We start from the raw sequence: 26,626 nt of genomic DNA on the forward strand, positions 1-26,626 counted from the left end.
CCCATTTCCTTTTTAGCCTTTCTTCTATGGAGAGGCGCACAAGTCCATACACACAGGATGAAGTCTGACGCAAAAGATTAGGGTGTAAGATAATAGCCACAAACAGCTTGTGGAGCATGTACAAGACAGATACGCAAAATGAATTCACACCAGACCATTTTCCATTGGAGATTACAGCAACAGGAAGCAGAGCAGACATACAAGTTACATCATGGAGTTTGATTTATGTAGATAACAATAAATGATTTACTGATTGCCAATGGGTGTAAGGGTGGGACTCAGGATGCAGCGTTTTCACCAATGCATAGCATCCCAGTTGTATAGTTATTACTGTGACATAAAATAAAATTGAACTGACATGAAATGAGCTTAATTAGTACATCAACAGCCTGAGTCTTGAGTTAAGCTTAAATCAGCATACACACATTAGTGCACCTGTTGGTCCAACACAGACTGTTCATCACAGTAAATGTATTTTAAGTGACTTATACACCTGATCATTTTGACCATATGTTGGTCTTACCCAAAGTGTTGCCACAAAGTTAGAAGTATACAGTGCATTTGTCTGCTGTAGCAATACAATTTCCCAGTACTGTAACTACAGGCATGACAATGTCCCTATGTCTTATTGTGCACAAAGCGAGATCCAGGACCAACATGCTTTGACAAGAAAGAACTCAAATGACCTGCACAGACCCCTGACCTCTACTCAAATGAACACCTTTCGAATAAACAGACAGCATGTCAGGTCTCCTCATTACACACCTAGTGAAAAGCCTTCAAAGAAGATTGGAGGTTAATATAACAGCAAATGGCGAATCTAGATTGCGAGGCTCAACAAGCACATAAGTGTATCAGTCATGTATCCACTAACCTTTTGCCATCTTGTGTATTAGTTGGTTTGACTTTACAGTTATTAGATTTATTAAACCACGTGACTCCACAGAAAGTGGCAATATTTAGGACCTACTACTAGCAACAGTATAGCCATTCATGAAATGACCTGTTGAGGTTTGTAATTTAGTAACTCTTTGGTAAGTTTTCAGAAGTTTGTGAACTCCATCCCATCCATTCTTATTTATACAAGAGATATTTTAAGCTTGTTCCGCTTTTGCTCACTAGTTTTCACTCTTTTTCCTTAACACTCTCTCTCTCTCTCTCTCTCTCTCTCTCTCTCTCTCTCTCTCTCTCTCTCTCTCTCTCCCCCCCCGCCTGCTTACTCTCTGGTATTATTTAGCCAGGGATTTCTCCTCTAACCTACCCTTCATTTTGATTATTTCAGTCAATGAATGAGATCAACCCCCATACCCCCCCTCCCCCCCCTGCTGATCAGACTTTACACTGGGAAAACCAAAGGTGTAACTAGCCCTCTAATCGTCTGATCTTACCTCCAAACCAATGCTGCGAGATCATGATTTTACTCACCCACCATTTCCACCTTATTGCAGTTTTCCTCAAGACAAAAAGGTTTTAGTTTAATAGGTATTATTATCTACCGAATTATTAACATTTCGAATCACTCACATTTTGCTCTACCTTTAGTGTAATTGTTCTAGCTAAAAGCACAGTTGAAAGGAGTACACTGAAATATATTCGATAAAACAGTTAGGATAACATGTGGAAGTTGGTTTTCATATAACTTGTAAAAAAGAATTGAACTTAGTAAGATCTTTCTAATGCATCATTTCTTCTTTTATTTATTTTTTTTTTTTTTCAGGGCCCCCAGACAAGATCCCTCAGCCTACAAAACCCTTACCAACTGCCCCCCCTCCACGCTCTTACCCCCCCTCAGACCCACGCAAACATGACCGTCAGACACGACCGCCACGTTTACCCACAGGGGACAAACCCAGTCATCCCAACGGCAAACCCAACATCTGTGACGGAGACTTTAACACACTCGCCATCCTTCGCCGAGAGATGTTTGTGTTTAAGGTATTTCAATACACGTTACTTGGAATTCATACAGGGCGAATTCAGCAAAAAATGTCCTTCAGCTTATAATAAGGAGCTTGTCCTTTAAGATTCAACTGTTAGACTATTCATTTTTTTTTCTTTACTGTATGGGGCAGCAGGTCCTCTCAGGGTCTTCCCTTATGAAAGCGCTTTTCTTTTCCTAGATTATAAACACTACTAAGCTATAACTAAATGGCACACAGTATATACACAGTCATACTCCTGCTGAATACAGCCCAGATCAGTTAATGTTACAGCGGCATGTGTGAGAGCAGTGTGTTTCACATGTGTTCCACGTGTTCGGTTTCCTCCTGGTGAGTTAAATATCAGTAATCCATGAAAGGAGTGTCTTTTCTCCTGACCAACTGAATCTACCACTTTTTTCCAGCCCCCTATAGCAGCACAGTAATAAGGGCTTTACTCTCTGTCTGCCATTTATTAAACCTACCAATCAGCAATCAGAAGAACTCTGTTCAAATGACACAAATATGTCATGCTAAGCAATGCCCCAGATCATCTTTGTCCTACAAACTGCTGAAGAGAGTGTAAGCCCTGGAGCCATTCTGAGGTTTCCTGTTCTGTGAGTCAGCTCACAAGGTCCTAGAAACCTGTAAACCCCCTTTAAGTCCACACAAAGATATCCTGTTTTCTCCTCACTAAATTATTACTAGGGTTATATATAGAATTTGTGTAGCACTGAGGTACGAGCAAAAATATATATTTTCGAATGAGCACTCTGATAAACAGGTCAAGGTTATATTTTATTTTATTTTTATTATTATTTTTTTTTTGCTTTTGCTTTTTTCTAAACTTGTCTTTGGAGCACCTCAGATGGTATAAAAAGCAGTTTCTCATTAATATGTGAATGATTTATCATTAGAACACTTGATGCTTTGCATTCAGCAGTTGGGGGCAAATTAGGTGCAAAAGGTTTAGACTTTCAGTTTTTGGATTTATAAATCGGCGCTGGTTCCTGTGGATGGTGTCCTGATGCATTCCGGTGATGCATGGAAATAAAACTCCAGGCAATGAAGCTGGTCTGCATATCAACACACATTTGAATCTCAACACAGACATGGTATCGCCTTCTTCCTGCCTGCAGCCCCTTAGGCTGATTCGTATCATAAGATTTCAAGATGCAGGAAAGGGAAAGCCAGGAATTGTAACTACTTATGGAGAGACATTTTCACAGCCCACACCGAAGACTGCTCCGAGTACATTTTGAGTGAAACATGGTCCACATTGAGAAATCGACTACAGGTTATAGCTCATGGTTGATTTTACATTGAGAAGTTTTAGTTTGCTCTTTCAGCTAGTCAGAGGAAGTGCCATCAGTTTTGTCAAACTGCAGTGCTCTTTAATCGTCTTCAGCTGTAATTGTGTTGCTCAGACTAATCTGGTTTCTGAATAAGCCCAAAATATAACAATCTATATTTGTTAAAACAGCTGAAATGTAAACATTGTATGCATCTTTCTATCACTGAAATTCAGGATTACATTTATTATGCAAATGCTTGTAATATTGTATATGTTTATATAATCGTGTATAGTATAGAACTGTGCCACATGGTTGGTCATGTGTGTTAACTACAAAATCTTCTTTACAAACTTAGTCCCTTTTTGAGACGGGGAGTGTTGTTGCTTGTGTTAAGGGCCAGCAGTGTTGGTAATTGACTTCGCTCATTAAGTCGGAATTTAACAGTACAAACTCAGCGAGGCAGAGATTGAAGAATTATATTAGCCTCATTTGGCGAGCAGCAGGAGAGACAGAGATCTGCTGTCGCTTGCTCATCAATCTTATGAATCAATCGCCCCCTATGCAGAAGTCCCAATAACACACGTGCGCACACACATACGCAAATTGACAGTCGAAGCACCACAAGCCCAAAGTGACAGAGAAAGAGAGGGAGAGAGACGAAGAAAAGAGAAAGACACACTTCATCACGGCTTTACAAGCCCCAGTTTTTGCTCCACACTGTATGCTGAAATAAAATTCATCTCTCTCTCTCTCTCTCTCTCTCTCTCTTCCGCCTTCCACAGAAAGAAATTAATTGATTCACTGTGAACCCGAGATGTGGGACATTAATTAAAGATGAGGGCCCTTCCTCTTGAGGCTTTCTTCAGAAGCGTGGAGTATGAGATGGTTGAGCTATGCAGAAGTGTTGAAAGACTCCTCGCTCTTTGTTGACTCTGTATTTTGCTCAGTGCTGAAGAGTGGAGTAGTTTTAACCGTAGCCTTTTCAAAACTTCCAAGTTTGTCATCACAAGCAGATGTTTTATATCCACACTCTCGAAATAGGCTCTCGTATGTAGCTGTGAAATTTAAACACAATGGTTCTAATGAAGTGCATTTTCTGTATAGGTTATTTATTTCGTGCACTCTAATAACATATAGCAGAATTATTTATTGATTCATGTAACAGTACAGTTGTGGCACGTGGACAAAATTATGTCCGCTTTCCTTTGCAGTCTCAGATGTACACGCAGTAAAACTTAAAAAGCAAAACGACTTTTTGGCAAACGCAGCATCCACATGGCGTTCGAATCCATCCATGTCAAAGCTCTCCCTCACGCTGTTTTCTCTTTTTAAATTCTTTGTCAGCAAGTTGCAGACATATGATCCTTTCGATCAGCCAAGAGGAAGAGATCCTACAGGCATACATCTGGCTTACAGTGAGGAAAATAAGTATTTGAACACCCTGCTATTTTGCAAGTTCTCCCACTTAGAAATCATGGAGGGGTCTGAAATTGTCATCGTAGGTGCATGTCCACTGTGAGAGACATAATCTAAAAAAAAAAATCCAGAAATCAAAATATATGATTTTTAAACTATTTATTTGTATGATACAGCTGCAAATAAGTATTTGAACACCTGAGAAAGTCAATGTTAATATTTGGTACAGTAGCCTTTGTTTGCAATTACAGAGGTCAAACATTTCCTGTAGTTTTTCACCAGGTGTGCACACACTGCAGGAGGGATTTTGGCCCACTCCTCCACACAGATCTTCTCTAGATCAGTCAGGTTTCTGGCCTGTCGCTGAGAAACACGGAGTTTGAGCTCCCCCCAAAGATTCTCTATTGGGTTTATGTCTGGAGACTGGCTAGGCCACGCCAGAACCTTGATATGCTTCTTACAGAGCCACTCCTTGGTTATCCTGGCTGTGTGCTTCGGGTCATTGTCATGTTGGAAGACCCAGCCTCGACCCATCTTCAATGCTCTAACTGAGGGAAGGAGGTTGTTTCCCAAAATCTCGTAATACATGGCCCCGGTCATCCTCTCTTTAATACAGTGCAGTCGCCCTGTCCCATGTGCAGAAAAACCCCCCCAAAGCATGATGCTACCACCCCCATGCTTCACAGTAGGGATGGTGTTCTTGGGATGGTACTCATCATTCTTCTTCCTCCAAACACGTTTAGTGGAATTATGACCCAAAAGTTCTATTTTGGTCTCATCTGACCACATGACTTTCTCCCATGACTCCTCTGGATCATCCAAATGGTCATTGGCAAACTTAAGACGTGCCTGGACATGTGCTGGTTTAAGCAGGGGAACCTTCCGTGCCATGAATGATTTTAAACCATGACGTCTTAGTGTATTACCAACAGTAACCTTGGAAACGGTGGTCCCAGCTCTTTTCAGGTCAATGACCAGCTCCTCCCGTGTAGTTCTGGGCTTATTTCTCACCTTCCTTAGGATCATTGAGACCCCACGAAGTGAGATCTTGCATGGAGCCCCAGTCCGAGGGGGATTGACAGTCATGTTTAGCTTCTTCCATTTTCTAATGATTGCTCCAACAGTGGACCTTTTTTCACCAAGCTGCTTGGCAATTTCCCTGTAGCCCTTTCCAGCCTTGTGGAGGCGTACAATTTTGTCTCTAGTGTCTTTGGACAGCTCTTTGGTCTTGGCCATGTTAGTAGTTGGATTCTTACTGATTGTATGGGGTGGACAGGTGTCTTTATGCAGCTAACGACCTCAAACAGGTCCATCTAATTTAGGATAATAAATGTAGTGGAGGTGGACATTTTAAAGGCAGACTAACAGGTCTTTGAGGGTCAGAATTCTAGCTGATAGACAGGTGTTCAAATACTTATTTGCAGCTGTATCATACAAATAAATAGTCAAAAAATCATATATTGTGATTTCTGGATTTTTTTTTTTAGATTATGTCTCTCACAGTGGACATGCACCTACGATGACAATTTCAGACCCCTCCATGATTTCTAAGTGGGAGAACTTGCAAAATAGCAGGGTGTTCAAATACTTATTTTCCTCACTGTATGTGATTACCATGCACAGAGTTACTTCTTCGTGAGCACACACCCACACACAGTACCCCCTGCTCTTTGCTTTAGGGCTTGCAGGCCTCATCTCCAAAATGCCCCATATAGACGGACATCAAAGCTGTTTTTTTTTTTTTTTTGTTGTTGTTTTTTCTGGAGGGTGACACTAGCTTTTTGGCGGCGCATGCCACATGTAGTACTTGATTCACAAGCAGATTTTAAATTAAACAGATTCCTCATGTAGTTCCTGTATTCTCTTTTTACAGTTGTTGTATGGTCATTTTCCAGAATCAAACAGAACCTGTTTACATTGGTATGTCTCCAATACGTGCGTCACCCAGTTCACTCTTCTTGGCTCCTGCTTGGAAGTGTGTATTTGAAGTGTATAAGTGTGGCATTGTGCTGGGAGTATGTTGTTTGATGTAGCGGAGGCATGCGCTGAAAGATCTTCTTTTGCACTCCAGTGCTGAAAGTCTACCTGTTTCTTGTTTTTGTGCTGTTGGATAAGCAAGGCTTATCTCTGCACAGGGCTCTCTCTATCTCTCAGCCCTTGCTGGTACCATGCACTGCTTTGGTCTTTTATGTTTTCTGTTCAGGCTGGAGCTTACTATGGGAAGAGATTTGACCAAGCTAGCAGGTGCTTCTGCAGGTCTGACATTGCTTCTCCTTTGTTCTTTGTGCTTTATAGCTTTTTTGCTACAAACCACTCTCGCAAGCAACAGAGCAGACGATCATTAAATTTCTGATTAAAGTTTGTGACGTGAAGCTGCGATTTCAACACTGCCAAGCAAACCAGCAATCGTTTACGATTTTCTCAATCATATCCAAAGGATGTGCTATTTTTGCCTAGGTAGCTTTAGACGCAGTTAAGTCTCGGCTACTATCGTTTCTTATTACAGCTTGACACTACAAGTCCATAAGCATCACAACTAGTGGACATTAAACTTCAAAAGGCAAAAAAAAAAAAAAGAACAAGAAGAGACACAAATGACTCATTGCTTTAATATACAATCAGTATGCATGCTTCAATTGTGTATGAACACAGATAAACAGCACTGGAGAAAACCCTTAGAAGAGTGGTGTCTGCCCATTTGTCTGTGTTTTAGTCTGTTTGTGCCTTTCTGTCTTTGTATTTCATTCTGTCTCTCACTCCGTCTCCAAACCCTATCTTTGTGTGCTCGCACATAAACTACAACCCTTTTTATTGTGGTGGACAGGCCCTGGTTCTCCGTTCCTCTGAATTTGTGGGACAGATTATAAAGCCGCTGACTGGGGAATTGCAGCCAGGGTGCTCTAAACAAAGGAATAATGAAATGATTTGTATTGTGTTTCCAGAAAAGGCTGCCGCTTTGTGAAAAGGTTAGTGTTGTTACTGTGGGTGCCTGATTACCGAGTGCCAGTTGAATTTGTTCTCATCACGGTCTGGCTCAGTTCTTCGAGGGATGGAGAAGGGGAGGCACTACATTTTCTTTTTACAGACAGGAAAGAAAGAAAATGGGTCTGATTTCACAGTTTGATCTGTTTTCAATTACCCCGGCGTGTCATGTGAGAGAAAACGCCGAACAACTGAAATCAATCAGTGCTTTTGAGGCGCACTGGGGGCTAGGAGGGGTTTTCTGTCCAACAGCTGCACCAGAGGACACGTATCACTGGAGAGCATTGTGTACATTGTGCGTGCAAGTAAAAGAGTTGAGAGTTCAGTGATGGGCGTGGGGTTGCTGTTGCAAGACGAGGTTTCTCTCCCTCTTTCTCTTTTCTCTGCTTCTTCCAATAGTTTAATAGTAACAGCTTTCGCATACAGATTATAGATTTACTTTTTGGACCAAGACTGGCAGTGAGCTCTATTATAGTGTATACTGTATTCCAGCGCCGTGGCTCCCTGAAGTGAGCCCGAGGGTGCGGCGTATATCTGAGCCGTAATGGCTTCTCCAGCTCAGTGCCCTTCCTGTGAGTCTTGGCTCACACCTCATATCTTAAGGTTACGGAAAGACTTGATGACAAAGAACACCATTAAAGAAGCTTTTCACTCATTGGTGTAGGATCAAGTAAAAACATATTTTTGTATGTGTTCATTTAAATCCTATTTTCTTACTTAAAAAAGGAATAAAAGGTGACAAAAGACTTCGGCAAGTTAAAAACCAACTTCCGCTTGTCTGTACAGTCTGCCTTGTTAAGTTTGCCCTGAAATGCCAAACGTTAGTTTATTGCTGCCTGCTAGATGTTAAGCAATTTCCAAGTGTCCTTAGTATATGTGTTATTGTGGTTCAAAGTGCATTTTATGTAATCGTTAAGCACTAAGACTTCTGACAGTTATGTGTAATATTAACAGAAGGGGGATTCACCTGCAGGTCAGTGCCAAGCCCATTAAGATTTAATGTAAAGAAAACGATACACTGTGACATTGTATACTACTTGTTTGGCAACCACTTGGCTCACATTGCAAGGACAGTGTCATCCAACACAGCATATCAATAAGCACTGACAGCATCATCTCAAAGCTGTCACAGCTCCTAACTCGTCAACAGGGGCATGGATGAGTCCCAGCGTAAAAAAACCAACAACCTCTCATTTCATCTCATCTTGGTCTCTTATTTCGATGTGTTTATCAGGAATGATGGGTGTTAAGTGACAACCTCCCACCTATAATGGAAGTGATGATGAGTGTCACATGGGCTCCCTGCTCATTTTAGAGAGCAGCTGTGCTCTAATGAGGGCAGACAAGATGAAACTCCAGCGGAAGGGGAACCACTGGGAGAATGTTCACATCCCTGGCTCCGCACAGCAGTCTTGAGTGTTAATGAGATGGTCTGGGGACTCAAGAAAAACATCACTGTGATGCAAACTCACTAATTTTGTTCTGTGTTGTGCAGAATCCCTTTTAATGTACTGTACGTCAGCAATGCTTTTACTGTCTTCATTTTCTTGATAGACAGTCCTGTTTGACTGCATTACATTGTATCTCTCTTTTAGGATCACTGGTTTTGGAGAGTCAGAGACAACACGGTAATGCCAGGTTATCCCATGCTCATCAACGTCTTCTGGAGGGGTCTGCCAGCCAGGATAGACGCCGTCTATGAGAACAGCGAGGGCAAGTTTGTTTTTTTTAAAGGTAAGAACAGAAGCTAGATGTCCAAAGAGCACATGATTGCATGGTGGGGTTCTCAGTTTAATAGCAGCAATCAGGCTAGCAGTAGTGGAAAGAGTAGTGTTATGATGAGCGGTAACCTCATTTGCTTTGGAACAAGAGCTGCCGAAAATACAATGCCTTACAGGAAAGGAAATTGAAGCAAAGGACCTTATCTATAGCACATCTGAATGGCTGTAACTGAAGCAATTTGACCCCTAATCTATGACTATAAAGCCTGTTGTTTGGTGCATAAGTGTGTGCAATTGCGTGCCACAAACTGCTTTGCATCTTTACTTTGCTTTGTTGAATGTGCTAATCTTTCATCTTTACATTTGCAATTTATTTGTTCCTAATCTCCAAATATTTTTTGTGTATTTCCTAAAGGAAATGGTCTGTTTTTGCAAAAAAAAAAAAAAAAAAAAACAATTGTGAATATGAATAGAATATAAGTAAATGCAGAAAAGAGAAAAAAAATGTGATTGGAGGAAAGAAGGAAGAAACTATAATATGTAATTCATATTTAATATATATATAATAATACTATATACTAAATATAATAATTATTATTATTTTTACTTCAGTCTATGTATTTGAAAAACAAACTAACGGTGCTTGGTCACAGACTTCTAGAATCAGTTTTGTTTGTTTTATCATCAGATGTAATATTTTTTTACTTACCCACATGCTCCAGTTGAATGCTGTCCCCTGCTAGTCACAGGCTAGAAGTAGCTCCCACATCACAAATTGAAGGTTGAGGATGCAGCGGCAGGCAGAATGATCTCATTTGGTTTGCAATTTGCCACTACAGCTGATGAGTTTCTGTTAATGAGCTCCTTTCATCTTGAGAGCAGAAGTCTCAGACATCCAGTCATCCAGTCATCTATTTATTTATTTATTTATTTATTTATTATACAGCTGTGTTCTACACACAAGCACACAGTCATACACAAATGCCCAAACATCTATCATCTATTAACTGCTTTGGTAGTTTAGATACGATAAGATAAGGTCTGGCTGTTTCTTGTGTCTTGTATCGGAAATGTATCTTGATATCGCCGAATCACAGACAAGATTCTCACTATTTCTTGTTTTTATGAAGAAAGTTGTTTACACCGTTGAATACAGTAGTCACAATTGTAAATAGGGGCAGTAACATTACACACAGTGATGTCATGTATTGGGAAGAGTTCAGGGTGTTGAATATGTCTGTATTTCCACTTCTATTGCTTCTTGTTCTTTCGACTGTTCTTGTTAGGGGGCGCCACAGCGGATCATACGTCTCCATATCACACTCTCCTCTACATCTGCCTCTTTCAAAACAACCACCTGCATGTCTTCCCTCACCACATCCATAAACCTCCTCCTTGGCTTTCCTCTTTTCCTCCTGCCTGGCAGCTCCATACTCATAATTCTTTTTCTCAAATTGTCAGATTTACCCCATGTCCCTCCTCTGCACATGTCCAAACTATCTCAGTTGTGCCTCTTTCAACTCGTCTTCAAAGCCTGCGCAGTCCCTCTAAAAAATTTGTTTCCAATCCTGTCCATCCTCGTCACTCCCAATGAAAATCTAGCATCTACCTAAAATGTCCCAGATGTTGTCTGATGTTGGTTTGAGTAGTCAGAGTTAAATCTGTATTTTGCTTACTTTTTGTGTCCAGATATAATCCTTATATTCACAATGCATGAAAGTATTAAGTTTAATTGGAGTCAAAATTGATTTCTTTTTTTCAGTGGCTTAGTTAATTACAAACTTGGGCTTCTAGTATTGATTTTTGTTAATGCCAAAATTCTAAATGTTTTCTTGCTCAAAAATGGTATTTATTCTCAATACATTTCCAAGCCCTTTATTTCTGGATATTTATTGGTATAAGAAATCACTGCTTGTGTTCATTGCTGCATATGAAACTGCTAGAGAGCGGTTTTGGCACTTTACCCAAATTTAATTAATTGTAAATATGGAGTTCTACTTTTAAGATAAGCTAAGATGTATTCCAAACTTTCCCCTCTGCTTCCTGCTTCCCACATTGACACTTTATCAGCACCCAGCCTTTTCACATGTGCTGTTCTTGACCTCCCTTGACGTCTGAGCCATAATCCATCCATTTAGCGTGACAGCATCCTGCCAACTAGAGCATGGCTAAAGCTAGTCATTTAGTACAGGCTCTTTGTTTGAATGTCTTTCTGTTATTTCCCTTAAAGGTCTGCACTCTGGCATGGTCTAAGAAATGTATTGATGGTAGCTTGAAAGATATGGTACTTTTTTAAAGAATGGATTATCAGAGATAAAAAGACCTCCCACTAAATGTGAAACAGTGTAAAAATCCTAATCCACAGTATGATCTCTATAATAATGAACAGTCTTGAGCTGTACTTCCTTGGCTTTTATGACCTATAAATACACACAAACACACACACAATGGCACTGTAAGTTATTCTAATAAAAATCTGCAAACGTTTTGAGGTCTGGAAAGTTATGAGGACATTTGGCCATTTTTGGTCATCAAAAAGAGCTAAATATGCACATAAACATATACACGCACGTGGGCAAACACACACACACACACACATACACACATATAGACACATGCACAGAGCTAGAGAGGCCCCAACCCTCTGTCTGGCCTATGTCTGGCTTCCAGGCTTTTTGGCAAAGCAAAGTTGACCCTGCCAAGAGGAGCTTGAGAAAGCCCTCAGGTGAAATAATAGGCATTTCCTGTTTCAGAGGAAATAGTATAGACCCTGTCTATGCTGCAGCACTCACAACATATATATGCCAGTGCCTGTTCTTATTTGCCAGTTTTTACTGTGATAAGCCAGCACTGATGATTCTCCATGCTGCAAGGACAATGGTAGGCTTAAGGCCATACAGATTTAGGAAAAAGCCCTTCATTGCTAAAATTTTAATGTGTTAGTGACTCTCAGTGTTACAGTAATAGAGAAATTTCTTTAGACCCCCTGATATTAAGTGCATGTTATAATGTGTATAAACGGAAGGTTACTGTAATATAACTTGGACAGGGTGAATTGATTGCAATTAAAGCGAAGCAAAACAGTGATGCCTGAGATGTGAAATAAAAGGTCTTGAACAAAATGAAAAGTTTATCACAATATAATGTAAATAGAAAAGATTTTATATCAGAAACCTCAGGGTGTCAGCAGTTTGCCAGTGTTGTGCTTCACCGGTTTGCTGATGATAAAAATAAAATAAAATAAAGATTTACTATAATAGCAGGACATACAAAATAAACCATTAAACTGAACATTGATTTGAACACATTATAGTGTGTAAGGATGGAATTGTTCAGATGATCGTACATAATTGTAAATCAAGCCGGTCCTGTCCACTGCTTAATTGGAAATGAAACACTCTCATTTAACAAAATTATTGCCTTCCCAGTTCTACATGCATTACTAGCAGTCAAACATACTGGTATTTATCTTTGCCTTTAACTTGTTTAGCAAAGCAGTTTTGGGTGTTCAAGGACACTGTACTCCAGCCTGGCTACCCAAAGGACATCTCCATGTTTGGGAACGGAATGCCAGCACAAAGTATTGAGACTGCCGTCTGGTGGGAGGATGTAGCCAAGACTTACTTCTTCAAAGGAGACAGGTGTGTGTGTGTGTGTGTGTGTGTGTGTGTGTGTGTGTGTGTGTGTGTGTGTGTGTGTGTGTGTGTGTGTGTGTGTGTGTGTGTGTGTGTCTAAGATCTTAATCTACAATTTGTTTGTGGCTTTGTCTTTGACCACATTTCCGTGCACTAATTGTTTCCATACAGATATTGGAGATACAATGAGGATATGCGGACCATGGATCCCGGATACCCGAAGTCCATTGCCGTGTGGAAAGGTGTTCCAGATTCTCCTCAGGGTGCCTTCGTAGACAAAGCTAATGGTACAGTCTGTTCCCGTCACTAATTGCTGCAAAATATATTTAGCCAACAACCTACTATAGTGTCTCTTTTAAGTTTTTGCCAGTGTTCAACACAGGGTATAGACTTGCCTATGCTGTCCTGCTTTCATTCTATCTAACTGCACAGCTTAGAGGAACCACAGGAGAGAGATTTTGTTCTCCTTTTTTTAACTTCTACTTATTGGCTCTTGAGGGTGGGCGTTATGATTTTCATTGGCCGAGCTTATTTCTCGAGGTGTACAGTTTTGAGAGCCACATGCATGCCATCTGTCCTCATCTTTGCCTGCCAGATCTGCACAATAGCTCCAGCATTCATCTAAGCGTGAAGGGTGAATCGATATTCCAAGGAAATCATTTGGTTGAGCACACTTTCAATGCAATCACTGGCTTTAATTCAACTACTGGTCCTGCATATCACCCGGATGCCACAGGGAACACAAAATCGACCCTAATTATAAGCCATTATTGGTAGCCAGCAAAAGGCTTTGATAGTGAGAGCAACTATTTTTCTCAGCTATACCAACAGTATGAGCTTTCAGGAGACAGTGGTTCAGTGAATGTAGTGTTCTTTAGCAGTCTTATTTCTTGTGTTTTAATCTTAACTTCTTAAAATTCTTATTTCAAATTAAACATGCAGAACCATTTCACCAGTAATAGTTACTCATCTAAAATGTATACTTCAAAGGCACTAGTTTACAGACATGTATGGAAGTATGGACATTCATAGTGTATTGGAATAATTTTTTTTTTTTTCTACTCCTATGTTTTCTCCCTCCTGTCCTCATCCTCATTCACAGTTAAGCTGAGCTAGTCTGATATCTCCGGTTGAATATTTTAGGGAATCTGCTCTCCTTCACCTCACTCCACTGCTACAGTGATTTCCACCTGCCTCACACACTCCTATATCAGCAGGACTCCAGTGGCTCCTGCACTGTTTTCCTCTCTTTTCCTGGAGAACTTGGATGAATAATGCATGTGGAGAGAAAAGATACATGCAGCCAGATTGTCCTGCTGAGGATGTCACAAGCTTACATTTACTTTATCCACCAGGGAGCTAGAGAAGCAATCTCATTTCTCCACACACGACAGTCCTGGGAATATAGGCTACTAGGCTAAAGTTATCCAGAGGACAAACCAAAATCTTATCACATTGCATGCGTGTGTGGCTCAGAACGTAATGCCGACAAATTGCTATGGTTAACAAATCATCTATGAAAGATAGACTTCACCTTGACATGACAGTGTCTTTGAATGTTTTGCAGGTTTCACATACTTCTACAAAGATAAAGAATACTGGAAGTTTAACAACCAGAGGCTGCGGGTGGAGCCCGGCTACCCTCGCTCCATCCTCAAGGACTTCATGGGCTGTGATCTGACACCCATCGATCCTGAACACATCCCCACCGAGGACGTGGACATCGTCATCAAGCTGGACAACGAGGCCAGCACAGTGAAAGCCATTGCCATTGTCATCCCCTGCATCCTGGCACTGTGTCTTCTGGTGCTGATCTACACCATCTTTCAGTTCAAAAGAAAGGGCACGCCACGCCACATACTGTACTGCAAGCGCTCCATGCAGGAGTGGGTGTGAGACAGAGCCCTGCCCAGGCCCACCCCTTTACTCCAATTCCCCCCTGGCAGATGCCATGGTGGCAAAGCCCACCTTAAACCTGTGTATGGCCCTGATCTCCCTCTGTCTTGCTCCATTTCTCTGAGGAGCAGAGAGGGCCTTTGCCTAAATCTACTCCCTCCAGGAGAGGAAGGGTGCATCATCCTTACTCCCATTCCCTTTCCCTGCAGCTCAGTGCACCTGCTTTAGGACCAGGGAGGGTTTCAGATCAGACTCCCATGGTGCATTGCGACGTCCTGCGTCAAATCAGGTCTTAACTGTTTTAAGTGGGGAAAAAGCTGATTGCTATAGCCCTAGGTTTTACTCCCAACTGCACGTTTGATAGAAAGAAAAAAAAGAAAAGCGGAATATTGCTCATCCTAAAAGTTACTTGAATTAAACAAATACATCCTAAACGCTTACCTTTTCGTTTTATTTTTAAAACTTTTCTTTTGCTTTGATCCTTAATAGTACTTTGAACCAGACATATTTACAATTCCCTTTAAGCACTCCTGAAACAAAAAAACAAAAAACAAAAAAAACACGAGTCCAAACCAAAAAACACAGCGATAAGAAGTCGGTAACTCATGACTGTTCTGGCAGTCTGTCTCAAAAAACAGGGGCCAAAATATTCTGCAATATTTTTAACAGCCTTAATTGTAGATCATGTTTTTTCTTGCTGGGTCTTTTTTTTGTGCTTTGCTTTGTCAGCAAGCCAGTGGGTGGTGTCTATTGTGTTGCTACCTTTGTCCATCTTTTCGTTAACCAAGTTTGCCACTGCGTGGTTCTGCCAAGTCAGCGGTTGAGGAGCGAGCAGTAGTGCACTTGAAGTGAAAAATGTTGGTGGGATCAGAGGGAAGGTTTCTAGTCACTACATCAGCTAATATGTTACTGCTACTATCTGATGAGCTCAGACAGTGTATCAATCAGATAGTGCTTTAGAGAATAACTTGTTTGTTCCTGTTTACCTGCCCTGCAACAGAGCCAGGAGAGCTTCTCTGAAAGGAACTTGCAGTCAGCAGAGAGTATGTCAACACTCTTCTGGACTGCCTTGTTCTGGTGGGTGACATTGAAATCCCAAAGCCTTGGCACACTGCACATGGACAAGAGCATCTCAGGACACTGCTTGTGCATACGAGCATTCATGTCCATGTTTGTGTCCTCTGCCTGACTGCAGAAGATGAAAGAAAAGAAATAAATCACATGGTCATGGTAAAAAAAAAAAAAATTAATCTGAATGGACCCAGAACTGTTAAAACGCCTCATGGCATGCAACTTGAACTCAGCCTATTGCATTGAAAGGACTTGATCTGAAACTCCTAAATATACAGTACCTTGCTTGCAATTGTCTTTTTATTTGTTTTCTTATATTCTTGGTACATTAAATAACAACAACAAAAAGAATGGTCTGAACCTCAAGGTACAAGTGGTACGCAAAAGAGCTGAGCAGTCATCAGGAATTCTTTTTTTTTTTGGCTGATACTGGTCATAAAGAAAAAATCTTGATTTGTTACTAATTCATTCTAACTGACAGAAACTGACAAACATGTTGCTCTTTGGCAAGCATTGTTTGAATATGGGTCTGTATCATGCTGATGTCTTCTTTTATATTTGTTGAAGAACAAATGAGACAATTATGTGTAAGATTCCAAATGGGACGAGGGATCTGTCCTGACAGAAAAATAAATTGATTAGTATAACATGAATGGCTTCATGCTTTTTGATTAAATGTATATACACCTTTTTTAAACTTCTGAAGCGAAATGCAGATGGTTTTATCTGTCGTGCTACAGTTTTTTTTTTTTACTCATTCATTCTTACCCAAAATGCCTTTTGCTTTGATGCATTCTTAGGTTTTTTTATGTCCTTTTCTTACAGTTGCTGTGTGTGTGTGTGTGTGTGTGTGTGTGTGTGTGTGTGTGTGTGTGTGTGTGTGTGTGTGTGTGTGTGTGTGTGTGTGTGTGTGTGTGTGTGTGTGTGTGTGTGTGTGTGTGTGTGTGCATGAATGCACCTGCATATTTCCCAAAGATTTAGAGACAACTGATTAATTTTATTAAAATAACAGCAAGGTCCAAATATTACTGTCTTAATGGCAATACAATGCAGTACAAGTTGACAATATAAAGCATTGAAAGTGTGACTGTACAAGAAATAACATGCACTACATGGACAAAAGTTTGTGAACACCTGACCATAGAATTCAAAAGTGCTTTTCGAACGTCAAATTCCACATTTAGTTTCCCATTTTGCTGTTATATAAACCTTCACTCTTCTGGGAAGAGGGTCCACTAGAATTTTTTGAGTGTGCTTGTGTAGATTCGTGTTCATCAGCCTCAACGGTGTTAGTTATGTCAGGTACTAATGTAAAGTGAGGAGGCCTGGGGTGCAGTCAGCGTTCCAATTCATTCCAATGGTGTTCAATATGGTTGATGTCAGGGCTCACTAGCAGGCAACTCAAGCTCTTCCACTCCAACACACATGTAAACCATATCTTCACCCAGATCACTTTATGTACAGTGGCTCCGTCATGCTGGAATAGGTTTGGGTCTGCAATTCAAATGAAGGGAAAACAGAACAGAATCCAAAGACAATTGTGCTCCTCCAGCTTTGTGGTAACAGTTTGGGGAAGAACCACATATGGCTGGAAAAAGTCAGGTGTCTCAAGACATTCTTTTTCCATATAGTGCCATATAAATGGCTATTGTTTATAAACTAGGACTCAGTCTTATGCCTTTGTTGTGTTACTGTATTTGCCTCGCACCAAACCAGTGCCGTTAATAAGCTTTTTGAAATGGGGTTGACCTGTTCATGGTTTGGTAGAGTTCATAAGAATTGGTGCTAATTTGACCTACACTGGCAATGTTATCTCATGGTGCTATTCTCTCCTTTTTTTTATTTCATTTTATTCTTTTTTTATTTTTATTCAGTATGGATTTACACTTGATTGACTGTGACCTAAACAGCAATAATCCAGTTTATTTGAACACTATTCCATATTTGCACATTGGTGTGTTTTACGGTGAATTTGGCTACCAGATATAATCTTGAAGTCCTTAAGGAAACGCTCATTTGAAGCAGCCTGGTTATCAGATCAAAAACTAGTTCATGTTTATTGATGCTGAGGATAACAGACAAGCTTACTTGCTTTACATATGCGTGTTGTACTGTGGCAGAGTGTCATTCATTTTCAATAATAGAATTCATTTTGCAGACCCGCCAGTTTATGTTATCTTAATTTGACATTCTCAGTTCATGTTCATTTTTATGAGTTTATCTATACCTGTATAATTATACATTCATACTTGTTACATACATGATTTAAAAGGTAAATTTAAATGTTAAGGGAAATAACTAAGAAAAGGAAAAAATAGTTTGTTCCTATTTTTCCTTGTTTTCATTCTGGCATCACCCTGGCATGTTTTCTTTTCTTTTTTTGTGCTGTATCATTTCATCATTCATTCCACTGATCAATAAACATGATTGAATATATTTCCATGAGTCATAATCATTGTATGTGTATGTTCATTGTGGGTTTTTTTCCCACACCTCCATAACATTTGTTCTCGCCATAGTTATTTTATTTATTTATTTTATTTTTATTTTATTTTTTTTTGGGGGGGGGGTTAATTTTTACTCAGTCCTGGGAAACTTAGAGTTCACCACTCCACTTGCCATTTACATTTGTGGCATTTAGCAGGCGCCCTTGTCCAGAGCGATGTACACAAGTGCTTTGAGTCTCTAGCAATGAAATAAATATACACTGGTACGCCAGATTACAAACTGAAGATAAATCAGACTACAACTCTTGATTTTTACAAAGCAAACTTGGAAAGTGCTTATTTAAATGTTTCAGAAAGAGGTAGGTCTTCAACTGTCGCTTGAAGATAGCCAGGGACTCTGACTTTAACATCACTCTCTTGAATATATTGCGCATAAATAGAAATCTTGCAATAATTTATTCTGTACACACTTTTTTCCAGTGCCCTTTTGTCAAGTCCATTCGTGTTTGTGTATAAACATGCCTAGTGTTCATGTACAGCAGATTCGATTCATAAAGAAGCAGAGGGAGTGAAGTGGCAGAGGCTGGGTGAAATGATTTTTAACTGCAGGGGAAAATTAGCTCCATTAATCGCTGTATTGACTTCATGCGCAGCTTGTTCTCATCACACACCCCACTGTGCAATAGTTACCATCCTCGTGTGCAGCTTACATCCACTCAACAGGCTCATTTATTACTTTTGTATGTCTACAGATCATGTTTCGAAAGACTTTGAACACAAAATTTTAATGCATATGTGTTTAGTGAATGCCCCCTTACAGGGTTGTACTATTAACATAGCAAGTGAATTAAGTGGTGTTTTCTGCTTAGTTGATGTTTTACTAAAAAAATAAATAAATAAATAAATAAATAAAATAGAATCTGAAAGGTTCTTCGGTTTCATCATCGCGGAAACCCTAAAAGTGTGTTTCTTTTAAAAGAACTGCCACTTTCACTGTTAGGAAGAAGCATTAACAATCATACAAATATGTGATTATATTGCTGTCCAGCAAATCTCACTGAGCTAAGGTTTTGAATATACTTTTACTTAAAGTATTATTAGACACAGTACCTATTTATTGACTACATTACCTAACAACAAATAGCATACAGAATTATGGTCATCTTTCTTGTTCTAATCATGAAATCAAACATATTTTTAAACAAAAAATTAAACCGAGATCTTCAGGTGTACTGCACATTTTGAAGTACACTTGAAGACATTAAAAAAATATTGGGACGCCTGACTTTTTCTGCCACATGTGGTTCTTCCGCAAAATGTTACAACAAAGCTGGAGGCACACAGATGTATGGGATGTTTTTAGATGTAGCATTAACTATTCCCTTCACCTGAATTAGGAGACCCAAATCTGTTGCTGCATGACAATATCCCTGTAGACAAAGCAAACTCTATAAAGATATGCTTTACATGCTTTAGAGTAGAAGATATTAAGTGGCCTGCTAGGAACTCTGACTGCACCCCAGGACTCCTCATTCTACATAAGTACATTATTAACACTCTTGTTGCTAAACACAAATCTTCACAAACACACTCTAAAATCTAGTGGAATGTCTTCCCTGAAATGTGGAGGATATTATAAGTGCAAATGTGGACTAAATGTTGAGGAAGATGTTCAAAATGCACATACAAATTGTATGGTCAGGTGTCCACAAACGTATGCATATAGTGTGTCAAACAATTTCTCTGTTTTATTCTACTGATTCAAGTTCTACTGATTCACATTCTCAGCCACACTGTATGCAGAAGGAGATGTGTGTAAGAGTGTTTCTAGTTCTTCCTAACTGTAAACATGACCTGTAGTCCTGGGTAAGTTTGTCCAACTTTCTGTTTCACATAGAACCTTTCATGCTTGTTCCTCTGGGTAATTAACTAATTTCTACTTAATTAATGCTGCCACAGAGGATGAGAAGCTGGGGACCTAACCATCATAGAAGAAAAATGAGACTAATAGCAACAACAAAAAGAATAAAGCATTATATTTTGAAGTGTTGCCTAAACAAACCCTGTATGTAGAACGCAAAGATTAGATCATTATATTATTGCTCACACTTAGATTCTTTTTAAAAATTCTTTTTAGAAGTTTTTAAAAATCCACTAATATTTGGTCATACAAAAAACACAATCTATAAACTATGTGATGATGGTCCATTTTAACCAGTACACCAGCATGGTGCCCAAGAATACACACTAAGGGAATCTTTATTCAGGTGTGCAAACATAAATATGCAATAATTATAAAATAATTACATGGTTTCTGTCTCTTCACCTCATTCATTTCCTTGAACCTGCTTCTTTAGAGTGGAGCATCTAATTTATAAATGACATTCAGCAGCTAAATCCACTTGTCACATCATTATACCAGATCCTGATTAAGCTGAACCTAACACAAATTATGCTACATCATTTCCCTTCTGTAATTCCTAATTGGGTATTACTGTTAATATTATTATTATTTTTTTTTTTATATCTCCTGTGATTAGTGGGATAATTGAGGGCAACTACTTAAGCACTTTCTTTTTGAGTCAGCATTTCTATTTGGAGTTGTGTTAAGCTGTGTTAAGGAGTGCCAATTAAAACATTAACAATCATTATGCTTTGCCTTAAGTGTTGAATGTAATATATGTATTACTTTTCTAACATATGAACTGTGGACATTATGTTTTCTGTTTGTTGTTGTTGTTGTTGTTGTTGTTGTTGTTGTTGTTGTTGTTGTTGTTGTTTTTAATGTGTGTGTCTTTTTACATTTAAAATTCTCTCTCCTCCTCCTTGAGACTCACAGATGCCTGGGGCCAGCCTGTGGATTCCATCATGTCTTCATCAGATATCATGGCAGGCCATCTGATTGGGCTGTCACATGTATAGTCACCAAACTATATTACATTAACCTCACTAAAGTTCATGCCATTCAGCCCAACATTGTTATGGCAATGTAAACAGAAAGTTTAAATGAGAGGACTATAGACTATAAAGCAATCCCCAACAGTCCCCAGGGAGAGTAAAGAGAGTGAGAGAGAGAGTTCAACCAGAGTCCAGAGCATTTTCTATAGCCTCAGTCACAGTGACTGAAGCTACAGAGAGCAGTATCTCCCTCAAGGATACAAGTAATAATCTTTTCAGTCACAAACAGATTTCAATATATGCAGTATGCACATTCACAGCAAATATTTTAATTACCATTACAAAAAAAATGAATTAGTACCCAGCTGTGCAATTTTATAATTAATCAAATCCTTTTATAATGAATTACATTATAATAGAATCAGTATATTCAATGGCTTGCAATGTACACTTTACAATGCATAAGAAAAAGGAAAATAAAATCTCCATATGATAATTCCATTCCTTGATTGTGGAGTAGCCTAGAATTAAGTATAAGGGGAAGGAAAATACTAGAGAAAACCACAGGATATACACAGATAAGGCATAACTTTATGAGATTATACCATTAAGACCGGTGAATAAATAACACTGATTATCTCATTATCATGGCAACTGTTAGTGGGTGGAATATATGACAGAAAGTGAACATTTTGTATTCAAAGTTGTTGTGATAGAAGCAGAAAAAATGGGCAAATGTAAGGATCAGTGAGTTTGACAAGAGCCACATTGTGAAGGCTAGACGACTGGAGCGGTTGCAGGGAGAAGAGGTGGAGAAGGTGGAGGAGTTTAGGTACCTGGGGTCAACAGTGCAAAATAATAGAGAGTGAGTTAGAGAAGTGAAGTAAAGAGTGCAGGCAGGGTGGAGTGGGTGAAAAAGTCTGCAAAGGTGAAAGGGAAAGTTTATAGGACCTGCGATGTTTTATGGTTTAGAGACAGTGGCATTGAGTAAAAGACAGGAGGTGGAGCTGGAGGTAGTGGAGCTGAAGATGTTGAGGTTTTCATTTGGAGTGAGGAGGATGGACAGGATTAGAAATAAGTTTATTAGAGGGACAGCACATGTAGGACGTTTTGGAGACAAGGTGAGAGAGGCACGATTGAGATGGTTTGGACATGTGCAGAGGAGGGACATGGTAGGAGATATTGGTAGGAGAATGTTGAGTATTGAGCCACCAGGAAGGAAGAAAAAAGGAAGACCAAGGAGGAGGTTTATGGATGTGGTGAGGGAAGACATGCAGGTAGTTGGTTTGAAAGAGGCAGATGTAGAGGACAGGGGGGGTATGCAGACGGATGATACGTTGTGGCGACCCCTAATGGGAGAAGTCGAAAGAAGAAGAAGAAAAAGAAGAAGACGACTGGGTCAGAGCATCTCAAAACCTGCAGCTCTTGTTGGATGTTCCCGGTCTGCAGTGGTCATTAACAGTGGTGCAAAAGTGGTGCAAGGAAGGAACAGTGGTGAACCGGCGACAGGGTCATGTGCGGCTCAGGCTCATCGATGCAAGTGGGGAGCGAAGGCTGGCCCGTGAGGTTCCGATTCAATAGACGAGCTTCTGTAGCTCAAATTGCTAAAGAAGTTAATACTGTTAATGCTTGAGGGGTCAGAACTGTTTTGGCAGCAAAAGGGGCCCAACACAATATTAGGCAGGTGGTCATAATGTTACTGTATGCCTGATCGGTAGCTATAAGGTTATGCCTGGTCAGTGTATATACAATTAAAGTATGATAAATTAGTCATACATAAAGTATAATTCAATTAAATTTAATTAGATATTACATCAATTCAATTATACAATAAAATGCACATTGTCACAAAGCAGCTTTACATAAATTAAAATATATACATTTCTAGGTTGATCAACAATGATCCATAGGTGGATATCGTGGCAAAAAAAAACTGTTAAAAGGAAGAATCATTGGAAGGTTATTAACTGAAAAAAATAAAACTGTCTATGAAGATTGTTGACCCAAGCCATTGTAGCACTGTTCCAGTTAATTGCACTTGCAGATCCTTTTAATGATTTTTAAGTGGTACCACCCATAATAATCTCTATTTTTTTTTCCAGATATCCATGTAAACCCATCTTAAGCAGCAATAAGTGATTTCCAAAGAAGAAGAACTCAATTAAATCAATATGATGCCTGATCAATATGATGCATAATACTAATGTAAATTGATGTAGTCCCTAAAAACCATAAAGATGCCATGCAAATTGGGAGGAACTTTATATCTTACCTATTTAAACCAGATTTACCTTTCATTGTCTCCTCCTGCAGTAAAACCACCAATACTTCACATTCGAATCTCCTCTATATCCATATGATCAATCCTTAGTGTTGTTAGCTGACTAGTTGCTTTTGGACCATAAATAGGAAAAATATATGACTTGATTTTTTCAGTATAGCAGTGTGAAGGCAATAAAATGTGAATAAACAAACGAAGAAACACATTGATTTAATATCTACAGTTACAGCTATACAGAAGTTAAATACGGACCATAGTACAATTACTATGCAAATCATTACCAGTCGACATGTATAATAATCAGTTGTGGCGAATGTGAACCATCTAAAAAAAAAGGATTTGCAACTGTCATAAAATGCTTCCGCCTAGCTACACCTCTGTAAGATATCTCTGCACTCTACAGCTGACTCATAGCAGTGTTGTTTTGATTTCTTCAGAGATTAAACATTTCTTGTTGTATATTGCAGTTTTGTCTGAACAGCACTGATCAAAATAAAACTTTTTATAGTCTTTATTTAAGAAATGTGTCTGAAATCTAGTACAGGTTGGCAGAGTTTAAGCTGATATCAGCTAGAAGAAGACTTAAGCTTGCATTTAGACTTGTGGCCTCCAGAAAAAAAGAATGTTGAGAGTGTGATTAAAACAGTGGAGGAAAAGAACCTCAAGGGAAGTGAATCAATGTAGAGACATGGTACTGTTAAGGCTACAATAAAAGACAACAGGTCATTTTTTGGAATGCATGGGGGGGGGGGGTGTTTCCCCTTGAGACAGATCAGCCTAGGTCTCTCATGCACAACAAATTTGGTTTGGGTTCCAGCAGACCAGAGGCTAAGTTCAACTACTTTGGATTAGCAGAAGAAAGAAATTGTAACATTATGCTTTAATTGATGAGTCTAGTCAGTGCAATGCAGCAATTTCATGCAGAGCGTATGGGTGCAATTTTTTATTTTAGCTACACTGGGCTGACCTTCAGTCTTGGTGGGTTAATTCATTTCCGATTTGTACGCAACAGGGGGAATAACGACTAGATATCAGCTATTACTGGTTTTGGCATCATGAGATTGAGCTCATACTGAAATCACAAAACTCAAGAGTAGACTGTGATGCTGGGAGTACACAGTCTGTTAATGGGAAATAAATGAGTGCTGTTTCTATGAGGGAGAAACGATAAAGCAGAAAGTGTGTCCTACCTCTGTATATTTTCAAATGAAAGAGATATGGGAAAGTGTGTGTTTGATCAGGAATATGGTAAATGACCTGCTGTTGGCCTCTGGTCAGGGTTTTGTCTACTTACTTGTTTTGCTTGACCTTAGTGCAACTTTTGACACCACTGATCATAATATCCTCCTTGCTAGACTAGAAAATGGAATAAAGAGAACAGCTCTCTCTTGGCTCAGGTCTTATTTGAGTGATTGCTATCAGTTTGTTTATGTAAATGAGTTCTCCACACTCTCTGAGGTAAAGTTGGGTGTTCTGCAATGATCTGTTTTAGGCCCACTGCTTTTCTCTTTATATATGCTGCCTCTGAGTGAAATTATATGTAAACATGGTATTTGCTTCCATTGCTATGCTGATGATACACAGCTGTATATTTCAGCAAAACCAGATGAGAGAGGTCAGCTTAACAATTTTGAGGAGTGTGTTAAGGACATAAGACAGTGGATGCTTGATAACTTCCTTCCGCTCAACTCACAAGAGGGAAGTACTTTTACTAGGACCACATGCAGCAAGAAGTAAACCTTCGGATTACGTAGCATCTCTGGATGTACTTTCTGTCTCAGTGTGTATAGCAGTCAAAAACCTTGGTGTGATTATTGACTCTAGTCTTTTCTTTGAGGCTCACCTGAATAATATTACCAGGATCGCCTTCTTTCACCTAAGAAATATTGCTAAAATTAGAAATATGATGTCGTTACAGGATGCAGAAAAAATAGTTCATGCTTTTGTTACATCTAGATTAGATCTGCCCACTTCATCCCGGCCTACCTCTGAATGATATTCTCTTCGATTAGAGGCCATTCTGTGCAGCTGGGGATGGTTCCTTCTTGAGTCTGGATCCTCTCAAGAGGTTTGGTTTCTAACTTATGCCATCTCAGGGAGTATTTCCTTGCTATACAGTCATCACCGGCTTGTTCATTAGGGACAAACTTATACTTATACTTATAAAGAACAATCTTATTGATTCTTTCTTACAATATTATGTGTAAAGCTGCTTTAAGATAATGTCTATTGTTAAAAGTGCTATACAGATAAAAATGTTATAAAAATTTATTTTAATTCAATATGAGACACATTAACCTGTAGGAAAGCTAAGCAAATTTTATGGCCACATACCCAATCTATGTAAATAAAAAAAATGTCTTGTCAAATTGAAGCCTGCTTTAGCATCATTAGCATCTTCACTAATACATGTTTACTTAAACATCAAATAAACTTTTATTTCAGCTGGAACTAGTTCTAACGCTTAATAAATGAAATCTACCGGTACATTCATTCATTTTTAGCAACCCCTTTATTCTGGTCAGGACCATGAGGGACCCTAGGAACACTGGCTCACCATGTGCACACACATTCACACCCACACAGAGAAGCCAGTTGACCTACCTGCATGTATTCAGGATGTGTTAGGATATGGAAGAACCAGGAGGAAAGGCACATAGGCGCATCTGATGCCTCACACAATCTACAAACCTGTGAGGCATCAAAGCAACACACTGAAAAAAAAAAAAACATGCCACGTTTATACTATACTCTGTAGTTCAAAATTATTTATTCCACTTTTGAGGAAGGAGGGATCAGGCACAAAGCTTCAAAAAAAGGTTGGCTGTGGTTAATTTTTAAGTGATTTCGCAGCAAGATTATTATTCCTGCACGACTGCTCTGAGCAGCTCCTTACATTTTTTAGCATGTATTTTAAGTTATCTGGGGAAAAAAGGTTTTTAGCAGAAATCCTTGTATGGCCAGTGTATCCAGTGTATGGCAGACACTGTCATTGTCTTTACAAAAAAAAAAAAAAAAAAGACTGGAATAACATAATCAAGGCTCATGGGACATAGCATTATGGG

General features: G+C 39.3%; 1 protein-coding gene across 2 annotated transcripts in view; it reads left to right on the top strand.

Moving 5' to 3' along the window:
* Positions 1–16,864, top strand: part of mmp16a (matrix metallopeptidase 16a (membrane-inserted)) — a 50,386-nt gene extending 33,522 nt beyond the window's left edge. For both annotated transcript variants that reach the window (XM_083551460.1, XM_083551461.1), the window contains 5 exons: positions 1,718–1,935; positions 9,208–9,346; positions 12,824–12,974; positions 13,140–13,255; positions 14,536–16,864. In XM_083551460.1, coding sequence (XP_083407586.1) covers positions 1,718–1,935; positions 9,208–9,346; positions 12,824–12,974; positions 13,140–13,255; positions 14,536–14,864 — 953 coding nt within the window. In that variant the 3' untranslated portion in view covers positions 14,865–16,864. The remainder of the gene's footprint in view (positions 1–1,717; positions 1,936–9,207; positions 9,347–12,823; positions 12,975–13,139; positions 13,256–14,535) is intronic.
* The last annotated feature ends 9,762 nt before the right edge of the window (positions 16,865–26,626 follow it).

The sequence above is a fragment of the Silurus aristotelis genome (genome assembly GCF_946808225.1).
Source record: "Silurus aristotelis genome assembly, chromosome: 1".
NCBI lineage: Eukaryota > Metazoa > Chordata > Actinopteri > Siluriformes > Siluridae > Silurus > Silurus aristotelis.